The 17,269-nt window shown below is 43.1% G+C and overlaps 2 protein-coding genes across 5 annotated transcripts in view; one reads left to right on the forward strand and one right to left on the reverse strand.

The window, feature by feature from the left end:
* Tbc1d32 (TBC1 domain family member 32) overlaps nucleotides 1-17,269 on the forward strand; it is a 228,459-nt gene that overhangs the window by 107,829 nt on the left and 103,361 nt on the right. For all 3 annotated transcript variants that reach the window (XM_052751314.1, XM_052751315.1, XM_052751316.1), the window contains exon 22: nucleotides 450-538. In XM_052751314.1, the coding sequence (XP_052607274.1) occupies nucleotides 450-538 (89 nt within the window). The remainder of the gene's footprint in view (nucleotides 1-449; nucleotides 539-17,269) is intronic.
* Nucleotides 7,479-14,840, reverse strand: LOC128118584 (male-specific lethal 3 homolog). 2 transcript variants are annotated; one of them, XM_052751318.1, is made up of 2 exons: nucleotides 14,820-14,840; nucleotides 7,479-10,092 (listed from the first exon to the last, which is right to left on the reverse strand). In XM_052751318.1, exon 2 carries the CDS (start codon nucleotides 9,753-9,755, stop codon nucleotides 8,637-8,639), a length of 1,119 nt encoding a protein of 372 aa, XP_052607278.1. In that variant the 5' UTR covers nucleotides 9,756-10,092; nucleotides 14,820-14,840; the 3' UTR covers nucleotides 7,479-8,636. The 2 variants fall into 2 exon arrangements, with proteins under 2 accessions (XP_052607278.1, XP_052607277.1); XM_052751317.1 differs by lacking the exon at nucleotides 14,820-14,840 and adding an exon at nucleotides 14,186-14,567.

Here is a 17,269-nt window from a genome sequence, read left to right on the forward strand (position 1 = left end):
ACAAGCTAGAGAGGTTATTAACATAGCCTGAAGTAGTTACTAGATAAAAATATTCCTGTCAACTGTTTTTGCTTCACATTTGTAGATTTTATATTTGCTTTTCAGAGTTGTTTGTATTTGGGGCACTTTTATCTTTATTTTATTTTACATACAACCTGCTTGCCGCTTCGACAGTTAGGTGTATATTATGGTCCTCCACTTGGGGTGAACATTGAACTCATTTTAAAAACTTTTCCAAATCATAACGCTCAGGCCTCACCTAGACCAGGGAGTTCACAAACTCTAGGATGGATCTGGACATCTTTGAACACAACATCTCATGGTTACCGGTAGTTCCAGTGTGGATAATCCACATTTTAGAATCACAAATCTAAATGAATACTTTTTGCTTTAATTTATTCGAGTAGCTTCTGTTAAGAAGAGTCTCAGTGTTTCTTTGTTATTTTTAGGATATAATCGATAGGCTTATCATTTTGAACTCTGAAGCTAAGATTCGTTCTTTACTGAATTATGAACAATCACACATCTTTGGTCTAAGGTAAGTTACTAAATTTTAAACATATTTTACAAACGGCAAAAATTACGTATTCTCTATACATTTTGTGTGAATATATAGTATGTATATATACATGTGTGGAAGGCATATGTGCACACGGAGGCCAGAGTTTGATTTCAGATGTCTTGCTCGGTTGCTTTCTCATCTCTTTGAGACAGGGCCTGTCCGTGAACCCTGAGCTCACAGATTGAGATAGACTGGTTGGCCAGTGAGCTCAGAGGAATCTGCTAGTCTCTGTCTACCTGCAGTGTGGTTATAGAAGAGTGTCTGACTTGAATGTGAGTACTTGGGAGCAGACTCAAGTCATCATGTTCGTGCAGCAAGCACATTATCCACTGAGCTGTCTCTACAGCCCAGTTCTACGTACGTCTAGAAAGTGCTTGCATGGGTTAACACAAATAATATTTAAAGATGATCTGTCATTGCATAGCATTATAGTAGAAGCCAATTGTATCATCTAGGTTGGATACTGTAGCCTTTGTCTGAATTTAGGCTCTGCATGGTTAGCAGCGTTTGTCACCTGTGCTCAGTGTGTAGGGCACACTGGGGACTGTTTCCATTGAGTTTTCTGAGGAGTCTCAAGAAGATTCTCCGGGCTGGTTTGTGATTAGGCTCTTGCCATAATAAAGCCTTGAAGCTTTATTATGCCTAGATATGGATGGTTGTAGCATGAGTCTTAAAAGTTCTTATTAATAAAATCAAACCCGAGGCCAGTTATTGGGGTCAATTGCTGGTAGATCAGAGAGACAGAACAAGCCACAGCTATCTCACCTTGCCAATTCCTCAGCTGGTCCTGTTTCCTCAGACTGGAAGCTTCTGTGTCCTCATCCCAATGGCTCTCAGCTGAACTGCTGCAAGAAGCCTAAATGCTTAACCAGCCAAATCTTAACCAGGCCAAATGCTTCTAGTTTCTGGTCCTCACGTCTTATAAACCTTTCTGCTTTCTACCATCACTCCCTGGGATTAAAGGCTGCTTTCTGGGATTAAAGGCTGCTTTCTGGGATTAAAGGCGTGAGTAACCAAGCCTGGCTGTTTCCAATGCGGCTTTGAACTCACAGAGATCCAGAGGGATTTCTGTCTCTGGAATGCTAGGATTAAAGGCGTGTACTAACATTTTCTAGCCTAAGTATCTTGTGGCTTTTCTGTTCTCTGACCCCAGATAAGTTTATTAAGGTACACAATATTTTGGGGAACACAATACCACCACAGATGGTTGATCTCCAGGCCCAGATTTTGCTCCTTGGTATTGATCATTACTCGTCAGATCTGCTTTCCTTGGGGTTTAAGACAGGTTGAGTTCATATTCCTTGATGTTTCAGTTAGTGTGTTGAAATGGGGAAGAATGCAGGTTTGGCAGGGATAGAGAGACTTAGGAATTCTCACTCTTTTGTTAAGATATAGATGTGTAGCTTGCTTTCCCACCTACAAATGACTGCTTTGAAAAGCAGCTGAATTAAGGAGGATTGCTGTTCTCAGAGGTTCATGGTTTTTTTCCCTTTGTGTTAGCAAAGCAACTTTCTCAGGCATGAGGGAGGCCAGTGATAATGTGCTGCCTGAGAACTACAGCGTGGTCTCTTCTAAAAGTGGGCCTCTTTGCTGGTAGTGTATTTCATAGCTCTATACTTTAACTTCTTACTTTTTGCTGTTCCTTTATAGTTGAGATTCATCTTTTGATTTCTTGGACAAAAGAAGATATAAAAAAGCTGTAGTTATTATAGTTTTTTGGATATTGTGTCCTTTAGCTCAAAAACATGTTTTCACATTAAATTTTAACTTTCAATTTTTAGCATCAGAAATAACACATAGCAAGAAGCAAAAGGGGATTGTAGATTTAAAGAATTCAATAGAATACTTTTGACTTTTGAGGAATTGAAAATAGATTTTGGTTTCTTCTTCTTATATACTAAGTAAATACTTTCCCCCCTTGTATATTCCTTTTAGAATTTACATTTATTTACTTAGTGTGTGCACATACATACTATGACATGTATGTAGAAGTCAGGGGACAATGTTAGTTGGTTCTCTCTTTTTACCATATGGATTGTGAGGGATGGAACTCGGATAATCAGGCATTGAGGCAAGTAACTTCAGCTGCTAAACATGCTCCCACCCTTTCCTGTCACCCCCTCTCCTGACACCTTACATTTCTTTGGTGATATTTTCTCCAACTGTTCTTAAGGAAAAACTACTAGAATTTTGTTAAGTTATATAAAATAATATAAAAATGAAAGCTTGTAATAAGTGTTTTCTGTGTCCCTACAGTGTACAAATTGTATTATCTGTCCTGTAGAAAGAAAATTATCTGTCTGGATGTACTATCATCCCACTGCTGATAGAGTGGTACATTCTCACAATTTGCATCCTGGGCCCTTGGGACTCTATGCTTGTGGGAGGTGGAGCTGCATTTACACAGCTTTAAAATGCAGGACACTCACATTATTATCCTTACAGGGATGTGGGAATTACATATGAACAATTCAAAGGACTTAAAACAGTGCCTGGCACATATAAAAACTTGGTAGTAAGTACTAACAAATAGTACTCTGTGTGTTTCAGTATTTAACTAGGTCTATTCTTTGTTTCATTATGAAACAAATATTGCCAGATCAGCAGTCTTCTACACACTACGGAGAAAAGTATTCCTGCAGAAAAGTTTGCGTGTTAACTTTGGGCTTTTTGACAGTTTTTTAAAATTAGTGTTTTGCTTTTTTGAGAAAGGGTACCAAGCCATGTGGCTAAACATAAATAAGAATTATGGGTTAATTTAAGTGTAAGAGCTAGTCAATAGTTAGCCTGAGCTAATAACTGAGCAGTTTTACTTAATATAAGCCTCTGTGTGTTTACTTGGGTCCAAGCGGCTGCAGGACTGGTGGAGGAGAGAGATTTGTCCTGACCACAGGCCAGGTGGAAAACAGGAAAACTCCCAGCTACATGTGTGTGCCTGTGTGCACACACCTGCATGAGTTTTTGTGTACCATATGTGTGCAGGTACTTTTGGAGGCTAAACGAGAGTGTCAAATCCCTGGTAACTGGAACTTCAGATGATTGTGAGCACCCTAGGGTGGGTCCTCTGCAAGGGTAATAAGTGCTTTTAACCACTGTGCCGTCTCTGCAGCTCTTTTTGAAGAGGCTTTTTATCTTGCTTTGTTTTCTAATAATTGTAATCATTATTTTGCTCCTTGGGCATAACAAAACACCTGACATAAACAACTTAAGGAAGGATTTATTATTGGCTCACAGATTCAGGGCACATTCCATCCCATTGGGAAAGGCATCATGGCGGGGTTCTGAGGCAACTGTTCATATTGTATTTTCCGTTAGAGAGCAGAGATAGATGAAGGCTGGTGCTCAGGCAGCTTTCTGCTGGATTGGAGTTCAAGACCTCCAGCCTATGGGAAGGTGCTGCCCACATTGAGAATGAGTCTCCTTAACCTCGGTGTGCCCAATCAGGAAAACCTCTCCCAGACACGCTCAGAGGCTCAGCTCTTGAGTGATTCTAGAGCCTGTCAAGCTGAAAATGAATGTTAACCATCATAGTAATAAACTTACTGTAATTTGAAGTCTTCTCATTGTCTCATTCAGTTGTAGTTTTGAGGGAAATAGCTGAAGTCGTTTCAGTCCACTATTTATTGTTCATTGACGTCTCATGGCAATAGATCCTAGCATCGAATTGGGTGGTTTTGGAATTTTACCTGGATTTTTCCTTCTTAAAGTCACAGTGCTGTGCTTGTGATTATACCTTCATTGTGCCATTATTTTCTGCATACAGTCTCATGAGTGTGTCAGACTTCCGTTGCTTATCTGTCCCTTTATTTCTCTGCTTCAGACCTCTGGAAATAGCATTATGGTAAATCCGAAATAACTTGTGTCTAAACACTTCAGTGAGACTAAATACAAGGCTTAGTGAAATGAGGATTATGGCTTTTCACCTTTCAACAGCATCACATGCTACTTAGAACTCTGGAGTCTAACTTGTCAAGACAGCCTAAGAGATCTTCTGCTGTAATTCTCTCTTCCCCAAGAAGATGCTGCTTTGATTAGCCCCTGTGCCCCTCCCAGCCTCTATGTCATCCTGGACCATTCTCAGCAGGGTGACATGTCTCCGTACATCCCACCTCACGCTGAGACAACACTCGACACTGAAAGAAGCTGCCCTTGCCCTCCCATGGCCCTGCTGCCATGCTCTTTCTCCACCTCCCACCTTGTTCCCGTTTTCTTTTTGGCCGACTTCAAGCTGGCTTTGAGTTTGGAACCTCTCAAGAGCTGTGTATCCTGTCTTTTGCAAGACCAAGACCACTCCCACATCCATGATTCTAACGCATCCCTTTTTGCCCATTTCTCATCCTGTTGTAACTTTCAGTAACATTTGAAATCGTGGGATATTCTTTCTTTCTGTACAACAAACAAATTGTCTTTGTGGCTGGGCATGGCGGCTCCTGCCTGTTAGCCCAGCCTTTGAGAAGTGGTAGCAGGAGAATGAAGAGTTGTTTGAGGTTATTGTTGCCTACACAGTGGTGTGAGGCTAGAGTGAGCTATCTTAGACTCTATCTCAGAAACAAAACCAAACCAAAAAACGACTTTTGCTATACTTGTTTAGCTGTAATGTCTGCATCTTTCACTGAGACTCTGGATCTAATACTGTGGATTTGGTCCTGGGCCGGCACCCCCTCCCCGCCGCAACTCCACCCCGGCACTGTTTTTAGTTCTTAGAACATTTGGTCTTTTGACATCTCAACTCACACATTTCTCAGGCATCAAAACTTAGTATGTCACAAGTTGATCTCTGGGATCTCCTATTCCCTCCTATAAAAGCAAACCAAGTAAATCTGGTTCCTGTCTCCTTAAGTGGCTCATCCATCTCTTTAGTTGCTTAAGTCTGAAAGTCATTTTTTTTCATTGTTTTTCAAACAGTAATTTATCTTATTATGACTAAATTAAGCAAGATGGGAAATTAAATATAATGAATTAAGTGAAATTCGTCTTAATTCACAGTGTCATTATTAACATTGAAGAAAATTAGTCTAGACATCACTGTATGTGTGTGCAGGCAGTAGGATGCATACACAGAAATAAATTCAGTTATGAAGATGGAATCATGAGTGCCACTTTAAATTATAATTGAGTTCTACAGGAAGGAAAAGACACCCTAGCGAGATGGAAGGAATTGCTGAATTTCAAGTAACTTTTCTTTTTTTTTTTTTTTCACTTCACTAAGTACTTTCCTCAGGATCCCTGTAAGGTTAAGCAGTAAAATTATGTAAAACCCTTCAAGAGATTTGAGCCTCATCTTTCATTTTCAGACAGAATTGATTGACTCTACTATGAGTGATGAAGACATTAATGTTTCCTTTGGCCTCCCATTCCTCTTGTCTCTATCTGTCTTAGTCTGTTTTATGTTGTTGTAACAAAATCCCCGAGGCAGGGTAATTATGAAGCATTTTATTTGCTTCATGACTCTCAGGGCTGGAAGGTCTGAACAGTATGGTGTTGGCATCCCAGCCACAGCCCCTAGCTGTGCTATAATACGAAGAATAAACAGAAAGGGAACCTGCCATGCCCAGAAGGCAAAGCTCCTGTGGCAGGGTAGGAAGCTGGAGGGGGTGGGGGTTCTGAACCAGTCTTGCTGTTTTTATTACAGTTAGGGTCTTGTAATAAAACTAACCATGGCCTTCATGGGAACTGAAATGGGCCTGCGGGGAACTCAGATTTGAAGGTGACATCCCACTGACTTCCTGACCTTGCTTTAGGCCCTACCTGTTCAAAGCTCTTCCACTTACCAAGTGTCTACAAAATGAATCCTTGGGCAGTGCCCCCAAACTACATAAATCACAGCACCTCCCATGAGCCTCTCTCCTCCCGCCTGTGTGTTAGAAGTTAGCTGCCTTGCCTAATTCTGAACCTGCCTTCACAAATCAGCATCATCCTCTCCTCTTCACCCAAGAAAGAGAGTAAGCGGAGTGTCTCAGTATAGTGCCTTTTATATATAACACATACCTTTTCTTTTTCTTCCTCTGTCTCTCTCTCTCTCTCTGAGATATGGTGTCTCTATGTAGACCAGGTTGGCCTCAAACTCACTGGAAATCCACCTGCCTCAGTTTCCTGAGTGAATATCTGCAATTTCAAATTTTACATTTTGGGGGCTGGAGAGATAGCTAATCGGTTAAGAGCACTTGCTGCCCTTCTATAGGACCTGGGTTCAATATCCAGCACCAACATGGAAGATTACAGATCACAACCATCTGTACCTCCAGGTCCTGGGAATCCAGTGCCATCTTCTGGCCCTCATGGGCACCAGGCATGCACATGGTACGGAGACATACATACAGGCAAAACACCCATACACAAAAGATAATAATAATAATAAAAAATGACCCTTCTCCCCTTTGTGTATTCTACTCCTGGGTACTGAGCACCTTAGACCTGTGTTTTGTGCCACATGAGGGTGATCAGTGATGAGGAAATACAATGTGATAATTATTCTCTCCAAGGTTCATTAATGAGGTAATTAATGCAGAAAAGAAACAATGATATTAAGCCTCCCATTTTCCCACATTGAAAACCAGAGGAGAGCTTCCCATAATCTGTGCCCTCCTTTCCTGTGTCCATCATTTCTTACTTTTTGAGCTTTAGTATCTGCAGAAGGCAGACTCCTTATCTCCCTGAAGCACAGTGCTCTTCACAGGCTCTACGCCTGTTTCTGATGCTGTCAGCATTGACTTCGCTTTTCCAGACACACTAGGAATGGCCATCCTGAAGGTTGCTCAGTTATGCACCACAGACTTTGAGCCCCATTCCTGTGACCTTTGCCTTTATGGTTGTTCCCACACACTGAGTAATTCTGAACTTTTCTTGTTTACCCCGTTGCCAAGCATTTTTAAAAAATATTTGCAAAATAGTCATTAGAAGTATTTAGAGAAATATATTCTTCTTAGGATGTTTTATTTCAACATAAAAACTGCTTATTTCATAGTTAAAAAAAATTACAGCATCTGCCGGGCAGTGGTGGCACATGTCTTTAGTCCCAGCACTTGGGAGGCAGAGGCAGGTGGATCTCTGGAATACGAGGCCAGCCTGGTCTGCAGAGCTAGTTCCAGGACAGCCAGAGCTATTACACAGATAACCCTGTCTAGAAAAAAGAAAAAAAATACAGCATCATTCAGTATTAACTTTTCATTATATCAGATTACAAATCATTTTAATCAGTAAAATGCTTCTAAAACTTACATCTTATATCATAATTCTTAAATATATATTTAAACAATATAATTTAAAATGTTAATTCTCCAAAGCTTGTTTCCTTTGTTCTCATTGAGATCGTAATATCTAATAGCAATTTGTTGTCAGTTTTCTTCAAAACTAAGGAATCTACTTTGTGCAACAGCTTATGAATGATTGGTTTTCTCTTTTTATTTTACATCTACCCATCAATAGTAAATTTTGTATGAGAATAATAAGGTTTTGTGAAGAATTAGCATTTTTTCAAACAAGACAAATAATGCTTTATTTAGATCACCAAGAATAACGTTTCACAGAAAGGGAACAGTTACAAACTCTATAGTTGCGAATTCTTTTACTGTCAGTATTGATTTTCCCCTAAAATACTGAGATGACCCTATGTCCATGTGCTGAACTCACTCACATGTGCTGAACAGTTCTCTAGTCTCATCACATTAGAAAAGTCTTCAAAAACATTTGAATGCTAAGAAATATCTACACAGTGTGGTTCTTGCCAACAACCTACTATGATGTCTGACAGACAGCCTAACCCATGTATATTTTCATGAATGTTCCCTCCGAACAACACAGCAGCAGCTGCTTCTTGCTGTTACACACAGCCTATGCAATAGCATGTATGTTTGTTTGTTTGTTTTTAATTAACTAAGCCACTTTACCTCCCTACGAGCATGACAACCACACATAGCTCAGGAAGTCATTCTTAACAAAAAAACTACAGTATGCAAGCACCTCAAATACCCAAGCCTGCCCTCTCTCTGAGCCCCTCCTCCCCCAGGGTGGGCCCACCTAGAACAGAAAACACCAAGCCAGGTGGAGCGGCTGTGTTTACAGAGCCCTCAAAACTTTAACAGATTGTCCTGGGGTTCTTGCTGCTGTAGTGCGCCTCACAGGCAGAGACATACGCTGACTCCAGGAAGAACTCAGCCTGGTATTCTGCTAAAAACCTCAGAAAGAGATCCAAGTGCTTCAGTAACGCTTTCAGATTCTTCTCAGAGAAGGACATCTTCCCAAGAATCTCTGGAAGTTTCACAAACAATCGCAGTAAATGCTGGGCGCCATAAATGTATGAGGGAGGAGGTGGCTGGTGTCCTGGTGGGTAATTGTCAGGCACAAGCTTCCAGGAGAGGACCTCATTTATTTCCTCACTTGTCCCTTCCAAGCCAGCAAACATTGCACTCCCTTCCGTCCCTAGAGCCAGAGCAATGGGGGAAGGTGATGCGCCGTGCACAGGTGTCTTTTGCAAGTGCGGGAACAGCTTGGGCACACTGCGCTTGGCCTGAGGTGAGGCCCGGTCTTCAGATTGCCAGTGGGTGGTGTGTCGCATGGACCTCCGGGGAGCCCGGGGCGCTTCTGCCTCCGCTTTGCGCCTCTTGGGGGCGGCCGGCCCCGCCACGGGCTGGCTCTCCGAGGAGGGCTGCTGCGGTGTGGACGGGCCAGGCCAGGGCCCCTCCTGGCTCCTGGCTGGATCGGTGGTGGCTTTCTCCTCCGTGGGAAAGAAAAAGGTGGAGGAGGTCACCATCTCATACTGTGCGTGTTCCTGGGGGTAGAGCAGCACCAAGGGGAGCGCGTGGTCGAAGGTGATGCGCAGCCCGTCCGCCATCTCCCTGCAGAGGCCCACGCTCCTCTCGGGCGCTGCGCGCTGGGGCTGCGGCCGGCGGTCCCCCGAGGCCAGCGCGCTGGCCGAGAAGTGGCGCACGTAGCACTCCAGGATGGCCCCCACGTTGGTCTGGCACGGCAGCCTCACCAACCGCCGCCTGCGGTTGATGTAGTAACAGTCGTCCGCCAGCCGCTGCTGGAGCACTTCCGGGATGGGGATGCGGACGGCCCTTTCGTCCGGTTCCCGTTTCGCGTGCAGCTCCAGCTCTTTCTTGCCTTTAGGCTTCGGATCGATCTCGCCGTGTTCACTCACGTCCTCGTCCTTCTCCTCACCGTCGTCCCTGGGGGCACAGCCGAGTGTGCTCATCTTTTTTTCACGATTCCCGACAGTCGCCCCCGACCACCGGCAGCGGTTCCCCCTGGTGCCTGGGCTCCTCGGGCGGGCTGCTGCTTTTCTGGCTGCTTCACGCTGTAACCTGAGACTTCATCTATACCACGGAGGCCGAGGGTTTTAGGCTGCCACCTCCTGTCTCAGCCATTAAAACGATCAGAGTCTGGAACTTTGAGCCAGTTTTGTCTTCCTCAGCAACAACATGACGTTCTTAGCGCTGCGCAGCACTTGCGCCCGGGCGGGGGTCAAGCAGGAAGCGCAGCAATTTCTGGGTAGAATGGGAATTCAGTTCCTTTTTCTTAAGGTCCAACCTCTATATGACCAGAGGAGAAAAAGTAAAATACTAATTGTAGAAATAAATTTAGGCTAGAAAGTGGTTTTAACAGATAATAAACTTAGTTGAGTGTTAATATTCCATCAGAGCAAATCACCTAATTATGTATTCCCAGTAACCCAGTTGGGTGGTGGGCTAAAGTTAAATCTGATTACATTAATAATGGGAAACAGTTAGAATTAACTGATGAAAAGTATTTTTAGTATCAGAAACTAGAATATAATCTTGACTACAAATTTGTCATTTTTACAATTTATGTACGTGCACACATTCGCACATGTCCATATACACACACCCAGTACTTTTTGTTCTTTATATTGATTTAAATGATCATCTGTTGCTAATTGATTAAACAGTGAATAAATGTTTTATTGTATAGGTAGATGCTTCAGGATTTATAAAATTAGGATTTGTGAAATTTTAAATTAAAACCATAGATAAAGTCGTGGACAAATGTAATTGCTTTACAACAAAATTCTCAGAACTGGTCTTGTCGATGTCAAAGGATTGGCACATTTTCAAACTATACATTTCTGTCTACCCTCTTAGCTCTGTCTGTCTTACCATTTGTGACTGTCTGCATTCTGCCAACCTCATGAAATTTATTTCTTCCACCGACTCAGGAAATATTTAAGTCTCCACCAAGCACTGGAGAGTGTGTGTGTGTGTGTGTGTGTGTGTGTGTGTGTGTGTGTGTGTTTACATTCTTTTGATTTGGGATTTTTTTTTCCTCTTTGCTGAATTTATTCTCCTCTACCTTTTTTTTTTTTTAAAGCTAGGTCTTCAGTCCTCTGTTAATTCTTGCTAGAGTGGTTTCAATGATCATTTCTAGGTGTTTTCTTTTTTTAATTATTGTTGTTTTTAAGTTTGTTTCTTTTCTGATACAGCAGTCATGCTATGTAGCCCAGGCTATCCACCTTCTGCCTTCACTGCCAAGTGGTGGGCATTACAGATGTGTGCACTTCACCTGCCAATGATCACCAATGATCAGTTCTTTATATCCTTGTGTCTGTGTACCCAGGCTTAGGCATTGCTTTGAGCACACACACAGCTTCTACTGAAATTCAGATTTGCAAAATATATAAATTCATCAATCTCAGTGTGCTCCTAATCTATACATATATATATATATATATATATATATACACACACACATATGTTTACACACATAGACATACATACAAAGTAAACTGCAGCTGCAGGCGGGCCCAGAACCTTTCTGCAATTCAGATCTGCATTTGGTGAGTAGAGCTAAGTGAAAAGACTGTCTAAAGTTTCCCCTCATTCTTCAATGCGCATGCTCATGCAGAATCCTGGAGGCAAACTGACTCTGCCCCTTTTTTCTTTTATAGATCTTCAGACTTATGTGTATAATTGGTGTGCGTGGCTACCGTTTGTATAAATCATGTCCCAGTTTTGGTTTTGACTGTCAGGCAGGGAAGTTTTCTCCAATGCTGTGGGATGAAAACTTTCATGTCAAAGAAATGAAATGTGGTTAAGTAAGATATATATGCACACCCAAGCACAGGCAATATACAAATGTATATTTATGTGATACTTACATTCTATAATATATGATTGGGGTTTGTAAAGGCATACTTTATAGAATTTATGACAGTGTACAAACAGATTTAAATTATTGGTAAAAATGAAGCGTACTTCTTTCCTGAATGCACTAAATTAACAGCCGGAGAAAGTGGCAGAGAAAGGAGGGGCTTGTGACTAGGGGAAGGGATAAACTGAGAATGTGTTCAGGTGGAGGACATGATGCCCAAGGCCAAAGCATCCAGAATCACTCCTCTTACCCTAGGGAAGTACCTGCCTCCTCATTCCTGGTGGTCTGTAATATTTTAAAAGAAGCATGCAGTATTTCTAATAAAAACAGAGTTATTCAGAGATTTTTCCTTGGCCTATGCAAAAGCTTCTAAGGGATACATTAAAACAAGGGATCCATTTTATCAAAATATACATTATAAAATAAGTGAAAGGGTTAGTTTCTAATTTCACAGATTTTATTCAGATGCCTCAAACATTTCACATTCATTTATATTTCTAGTAGTGAATGAGGAAAGGGGAAGTGAAGGCGTGGGAGAGATAGGCGAGGGAAGGGGTGTGGGAAGGCAGTCTAGAGCAAGCATGGAGGAAGAGGGGAGAAGTGTGAAAGAAAAGGGAATGGAGGCGGAGCAGAGGGGAAAAGATGTGAAAGCTGGATAAGTTTCAGTATGTGTTAGTCTTTTCCGTTTCTGTGACAAAATAATGAGCAGAAACAAGTCTCTAGGAGAGACTTGTTTTGGCTCCCGATTTCCTAGGTTTCAGTGGATGGTGAGCAGCCTTGACTGTCCACAGTCCTCTGGAGGAAGGACAGGGTGAGGTAGCTGCTTCCCTAAAGGCAGCTAGAAGAGCATGGGAGGGGAGGTCTGGGTGACATGTTCCTTCACAGGCACATCCACACTGACCTACTTCCTTCAATTAGGTTCTGCCTTCTGGTTTCCACAGTCTCCTACGTATCGACTCAAGAATCCACGAAAGGAAATCCACTGATTAGGTCATCACCTTCATGGTCAGTCATTTCCAAAAGGCCCACCTCTAAACACTGCCCTGGAGACCAAATCTGTATAGCACATGGGAGCCATTGGGCAGGTGTGTGTGTGTGTGTGTGTGTGTGTGTGTGTGTGTGTGTGTGTGTGTGTGTGTGTGTGTGTGTGATGTTTAATAACCAAAACTGTAACAAGATATAGGATGACAGTGGAGGGAATGTGGATGGCTATGTGAGAACAATGAGTACATCAGCCAAAAGAACTAAGGTAATGTGTGGTAGTTTTAAATCTCAGCTTTTCCTATGTTAGTTTAGTAGGTTCCTTTTACATACAAGGCAGACAATCTTTCTTAGGGACTTGGATGCTTGGAATTTAGATTTCCTCTGCTCTCCTCCCCTCACTATAGTTTTTATTACATTGTTGATCGGATCATCCTTGAAACCTGACAGACATTACCATGGCTTTATAAATATTATTCACTGATGGGTTAAGTAACAGTGCAGTATGGCTGTATTATTCTTCCCACAACTTGATTCTTATTTAATATCTGTATGATTTTATAGTTGCCTTATTTTGTAAGTATCTTCTACTAAAGTATCTTAAGACCATCCCCAAAACATAAACCATTCCTTCCCTGATACTATCATGCTTACACAAAGCCATGAAGTCCTAGGCATATGCACAGATTCTAATTTAAGTTACTTCATTTTGGAACAATTCCCTGAGGTGGTTATTTTCAGGCTCTTTTAAAAAAATAGTTGACACAAATAGGGCACAGGAAAAAGAAATCTATTTGCTTCAGATGGTATTACTAATTTGTGCAGCTGGAATTTGAATCTGCGCTTACTGAGGGTCCCATTTCCATTATCCTAGACACACACACACACACACACACACACACACACACACACACACACACACCTGCTGTATTAATTCCTTTTCTCATCCTGTGGTGATGGTTACTAAGGAAGTACTTTACACAGCCAAGCATGGCTAGTACAGTTCTCAAATCTTTACATGTGACTCTGAAGTTTTATCTGGCATTTTCCACTTTACTACATTCTATGACCTTTTGCTTCCTATTCAAAGACTTAACCTGCTAGGGTTCTATGTCTCACCTTCAGTCCTGGGTCTAAAGCTGGTTTTTGTGGGGTTTGAGCTCCCAGTGAGTTGTATTAAACTTGTATTAGTTTTTGGTGCTAGTTGGGCATTCTTAGGAGTTGCTAAGGGGTTCTCTAGACCCTAGCCATTTCCCTCCCTACAGCCAACAGTTACTTACTTTACTGTTTATTGGTTCAATGATAAAAGGAGAACATTTACTCGTCTACATGTGGGAGGGGTACTCTAGAATACCTCTCAGGACTGCCTGTCCTGTGAGCTTTCCTAGAAAAGCGTTAGCTGACATTTCCTACTGACAACGGATCGGCCTCCACGTCCACCGAAGTCCAACTTGGTAAACTCAGGAGCCATGGGCGGGATTAGTGGAGCCTGCATGCTCCCCTAACTAGACAACTGCGTCCCCCTGAAAAGCCTACCTCAGCTCGGGTGAGGACTCCGGAAAGCGGCGCCTCGGCTGCTCCCCGCAGGACTCCTGGCCAATGGCAGTCCCGCACTTCTCACCCCAGTTGTCGACGGCTTTTACAACCCGGGAGGTGGGGGTGGGGACCCTGAGAATCCTGTTAGTTTCAGTTTTCGCCGGATTTGTCTGGTTTACTTCCTGGATCTCTAAGCGCCTCCCTCCTCCCTCCAGGAGGGAATGTTTCAGTTTGGAGGAAATGGCTCCAGGACTGGTTCATCTAGCCCTCCCCGAAGGGCCAGACAGCCAAGGAAAAGAATGGATTCTGCTTTTAGTAGAAGGAGACTGTGCGTTATTATTTTCTAAAACAGAATTACGCTGGGAGTGGGCAAGTGTTGTCACCCCCAATTCCCCGGGAGCTTTCTGACCCGGGGGCTCAAACGTCAGGGGCAAAGGAGCCACAGAGCCCTCTTCTGGTAGGCTGTAGTGCAGCGGTAGCCTCACAAAAAGGAAACAAAAAGAAAGAGGCTGAAACACCAAATCCCCGGCTGAACAAAGCAGTGTTGGTAGGTGGGTGGGAAAAGCAGCAGGTGGCTGCCGGGGTCACCATAGCAACCAAGAACAGCCCAAGACTTTCTTAGGCTCGCTCTTACCTGTGCGGAGACACACTGGTGGACCCGATTGGCCATTTTTACTTGGAGGAGGACTGGCTTGGGCTTCTTCCCCTTCCCCCTACCATTTTGATAGCTCTGCCTGGACTGATCCTTTTCCTTCATTTTATTTGCATACTTCCATCCAGCCAATCAAGGCCAAGCTCGCAACCTGGCAGCCCTCTAACTTTGGATGCTGTGGGGCTTCCCAGCCAGTTGTTGCGTGAGCCAATGGAGAAAGAACAGAAGGGAAGGTGTCAGAGCTAGCTCCTGGCTCCATCGGGGAGCTGGGCCCCAAGACTTAAGAACTTTGGTCTTTGTCAGATTGCTCGTGAGAGAGGGAAGATTCTTGTCAAGACTCACAAGGCTTAAGACTCACAAAAAGCTCTCAACCCTCCAAGTCTCTACCTTCATCAAGAAGCATCAGGAGCCCGCCTCCAGGACCCAAACCGCGGAGAGACATATCTGTTTGATCCTTGAAAGACTCCATGCTCTGTCTGGCTGCTTAGTTAGCTGTGATAAAACACTCTGACCAATAACAACTTGAAGAGAGGGTTTTTTACCTTACACTCCCACATCAAAGTCCTTGGGGGCAGGAACTGAAGCAGAGGCCACAGAAGGGTATTGCTTACTGGCTTGTTTTCCATAACTTGTTCAGCCTGCTTTCTTATAATCCACCAGGGCCTTCAGCCCAAGGGGTGGTACTGACACCCAGTGACTGGAGCCCTCCCACATCAAACATCAATCAAGAAAATTTTTGACACGCCTGCCCTCAGGTCGGCATTTTCACAATTGGGCTTTCCTGCTCCAAAATGACTGTGGTTGGTATTGAGTTGATAGAAAGCTAGCCAGCACAGCTGTAGGACATTTTTCTCTGCAGCTGCTTCCAGCCTCAAAGACCTGTGGCCCCACCCCTCGATCCATCCCGTAGCTCCAGGCTTCAGGGCGTTCTGCTACTCCTTATTTGTCAGCTCTCAGCTGACACCTGAACCCCCTAAGAGTTTTGTGCTATAGACCCTTCCCAGGGCTGTAACACTTCTCCCGGTAATGGCTCTCAGCAAGTATGCCACTGCTATTGAGAGTTCAAACCTCTTTCATTTAAATCCTTCATGGGGATCCCTTTTAAGTTGCTTTATCCCATTTACAGGTTGTTAATTCTGAGCTTAGGGAGTACTTCTTATTTGTACCCTTTGCTGTCTGCCCACTCTCTTCTTGGAGAAGGCTGGGCCAAGAAAGAAGCTGTCTGAAACATAATCAGACCTTCAATTATGTGTGCTCGTTGCACTCAGCTGTCGGAGGAAAGTGGCACTTCTGTGGAACAAGGTTACACTGACCCTAAGAACACAGTAAATTTTACGAACATATGAATTATATGTGCAGCATAATCTCGTTTATATGAAATGTTCTCTAGCTACAGAAGAAAAAAATCACTATGTCTGGCTTATAGATGTGACTGCGTGCTGCGCCTGCTGCTCTTTTGACCACGTAGATTTCTAAGAGGGGAATCTTAAAGGACAGCATCTGCTCACTCACTCTGTCTGGAAAGAGGAGCATTTCGGTATTAATTTTAAAGCTTTATGGGCCATGGCTGATGACTGGAACGGGTGTCGGGCTCAGAAGACGCCCCTTAGGAGGTGTATTAAGACGATGGGTTGAGCATAAGCACTTCTGACTCCCCTAGGATTCAGTGGATAGTTTCCAAACCTATGGACACACAGATGGACCTGATTAAACTAAATGAGTCACAAAACCAAAGCCATGAATCTAGGAAAGGGACTGGTAGGGATAAGGGAGGCTTGGTAGGTAAGAGGGGGTATTGGGGAGTGAGTAATTGGATTGCATCACATACTCATGAAATTGTCAAATGATGAAGTAAATTAAAATAAAAAGAGAAGATCAATGGAAAAGTCAGTAGAGGGTTCCCTGAGAATAATTCACATTTTTCTTGGTGTATTCATCATAGTTATTGATGAGTTTTGGTTTTTTTTTTGGGGGGGGGTTGTTTTTGTTTGTTTGTTTTTGTTCATGGGTTTGGTTTTCTGAGACAGGATTTCTCTGTGTAACAGCCCTAGCTGTCCTGGAACTCACTCTGTTTGAGGCTGGCCTCGAACTCACAGAGACCTGCCTGCCTCTGCCTCCTGAGTGCTGGGATTAAAGACGTGTGCCACCACCAAACAGCCTATTGATGAGCTTTATGAAGATGTTTTGATTTAAATGTGTCATGTCCTTTGACCATATTCATCCCTATACCCTCATCCTGCTCCCTCCTGCTCCTTCTCGTCTCCTTCCTAGTCCCAGATTGTTTCATTTGCTACATTTTTTTGGAGTGAGTTTATTTTGCTTAACACAATCTCTAGTTTTATCCATTTTCCTGCAAATGACATAATTTCCTTCTCTTTTAATGGCTGATTGAAACTCCACATCGTGTGTTCAGACCACATTTCTTTCCTGTT

Source organism: Peromyscus californicus, unplaced genomic scaffold (assembly GCF_007827085.1).
Source record: "Peromyscus californicus insignis strain IS unplaced genomic scaffold, ASM782708v3 Scaffold_22__1_contigs__length_63687245, whole genome shotgun sequence".
Classification (NCBI taxonomy): domain Eukaryota; kingdom Metazoa; phylum Chordata; class Mammalia; order Rodentia; family Cricetidae; genus Peromyscus; species Peromyscus californicus.

What these genes read in the sequence shown, in the direction of transcription:
- LOC128118584 (XM_052751318.1), bottom strand. Translation starts at nt 9,755, where the DNA reads ATGAGCACACTCGGCTGTGCCCCCAGGGACGACGGTGAGGAGAAGGAC.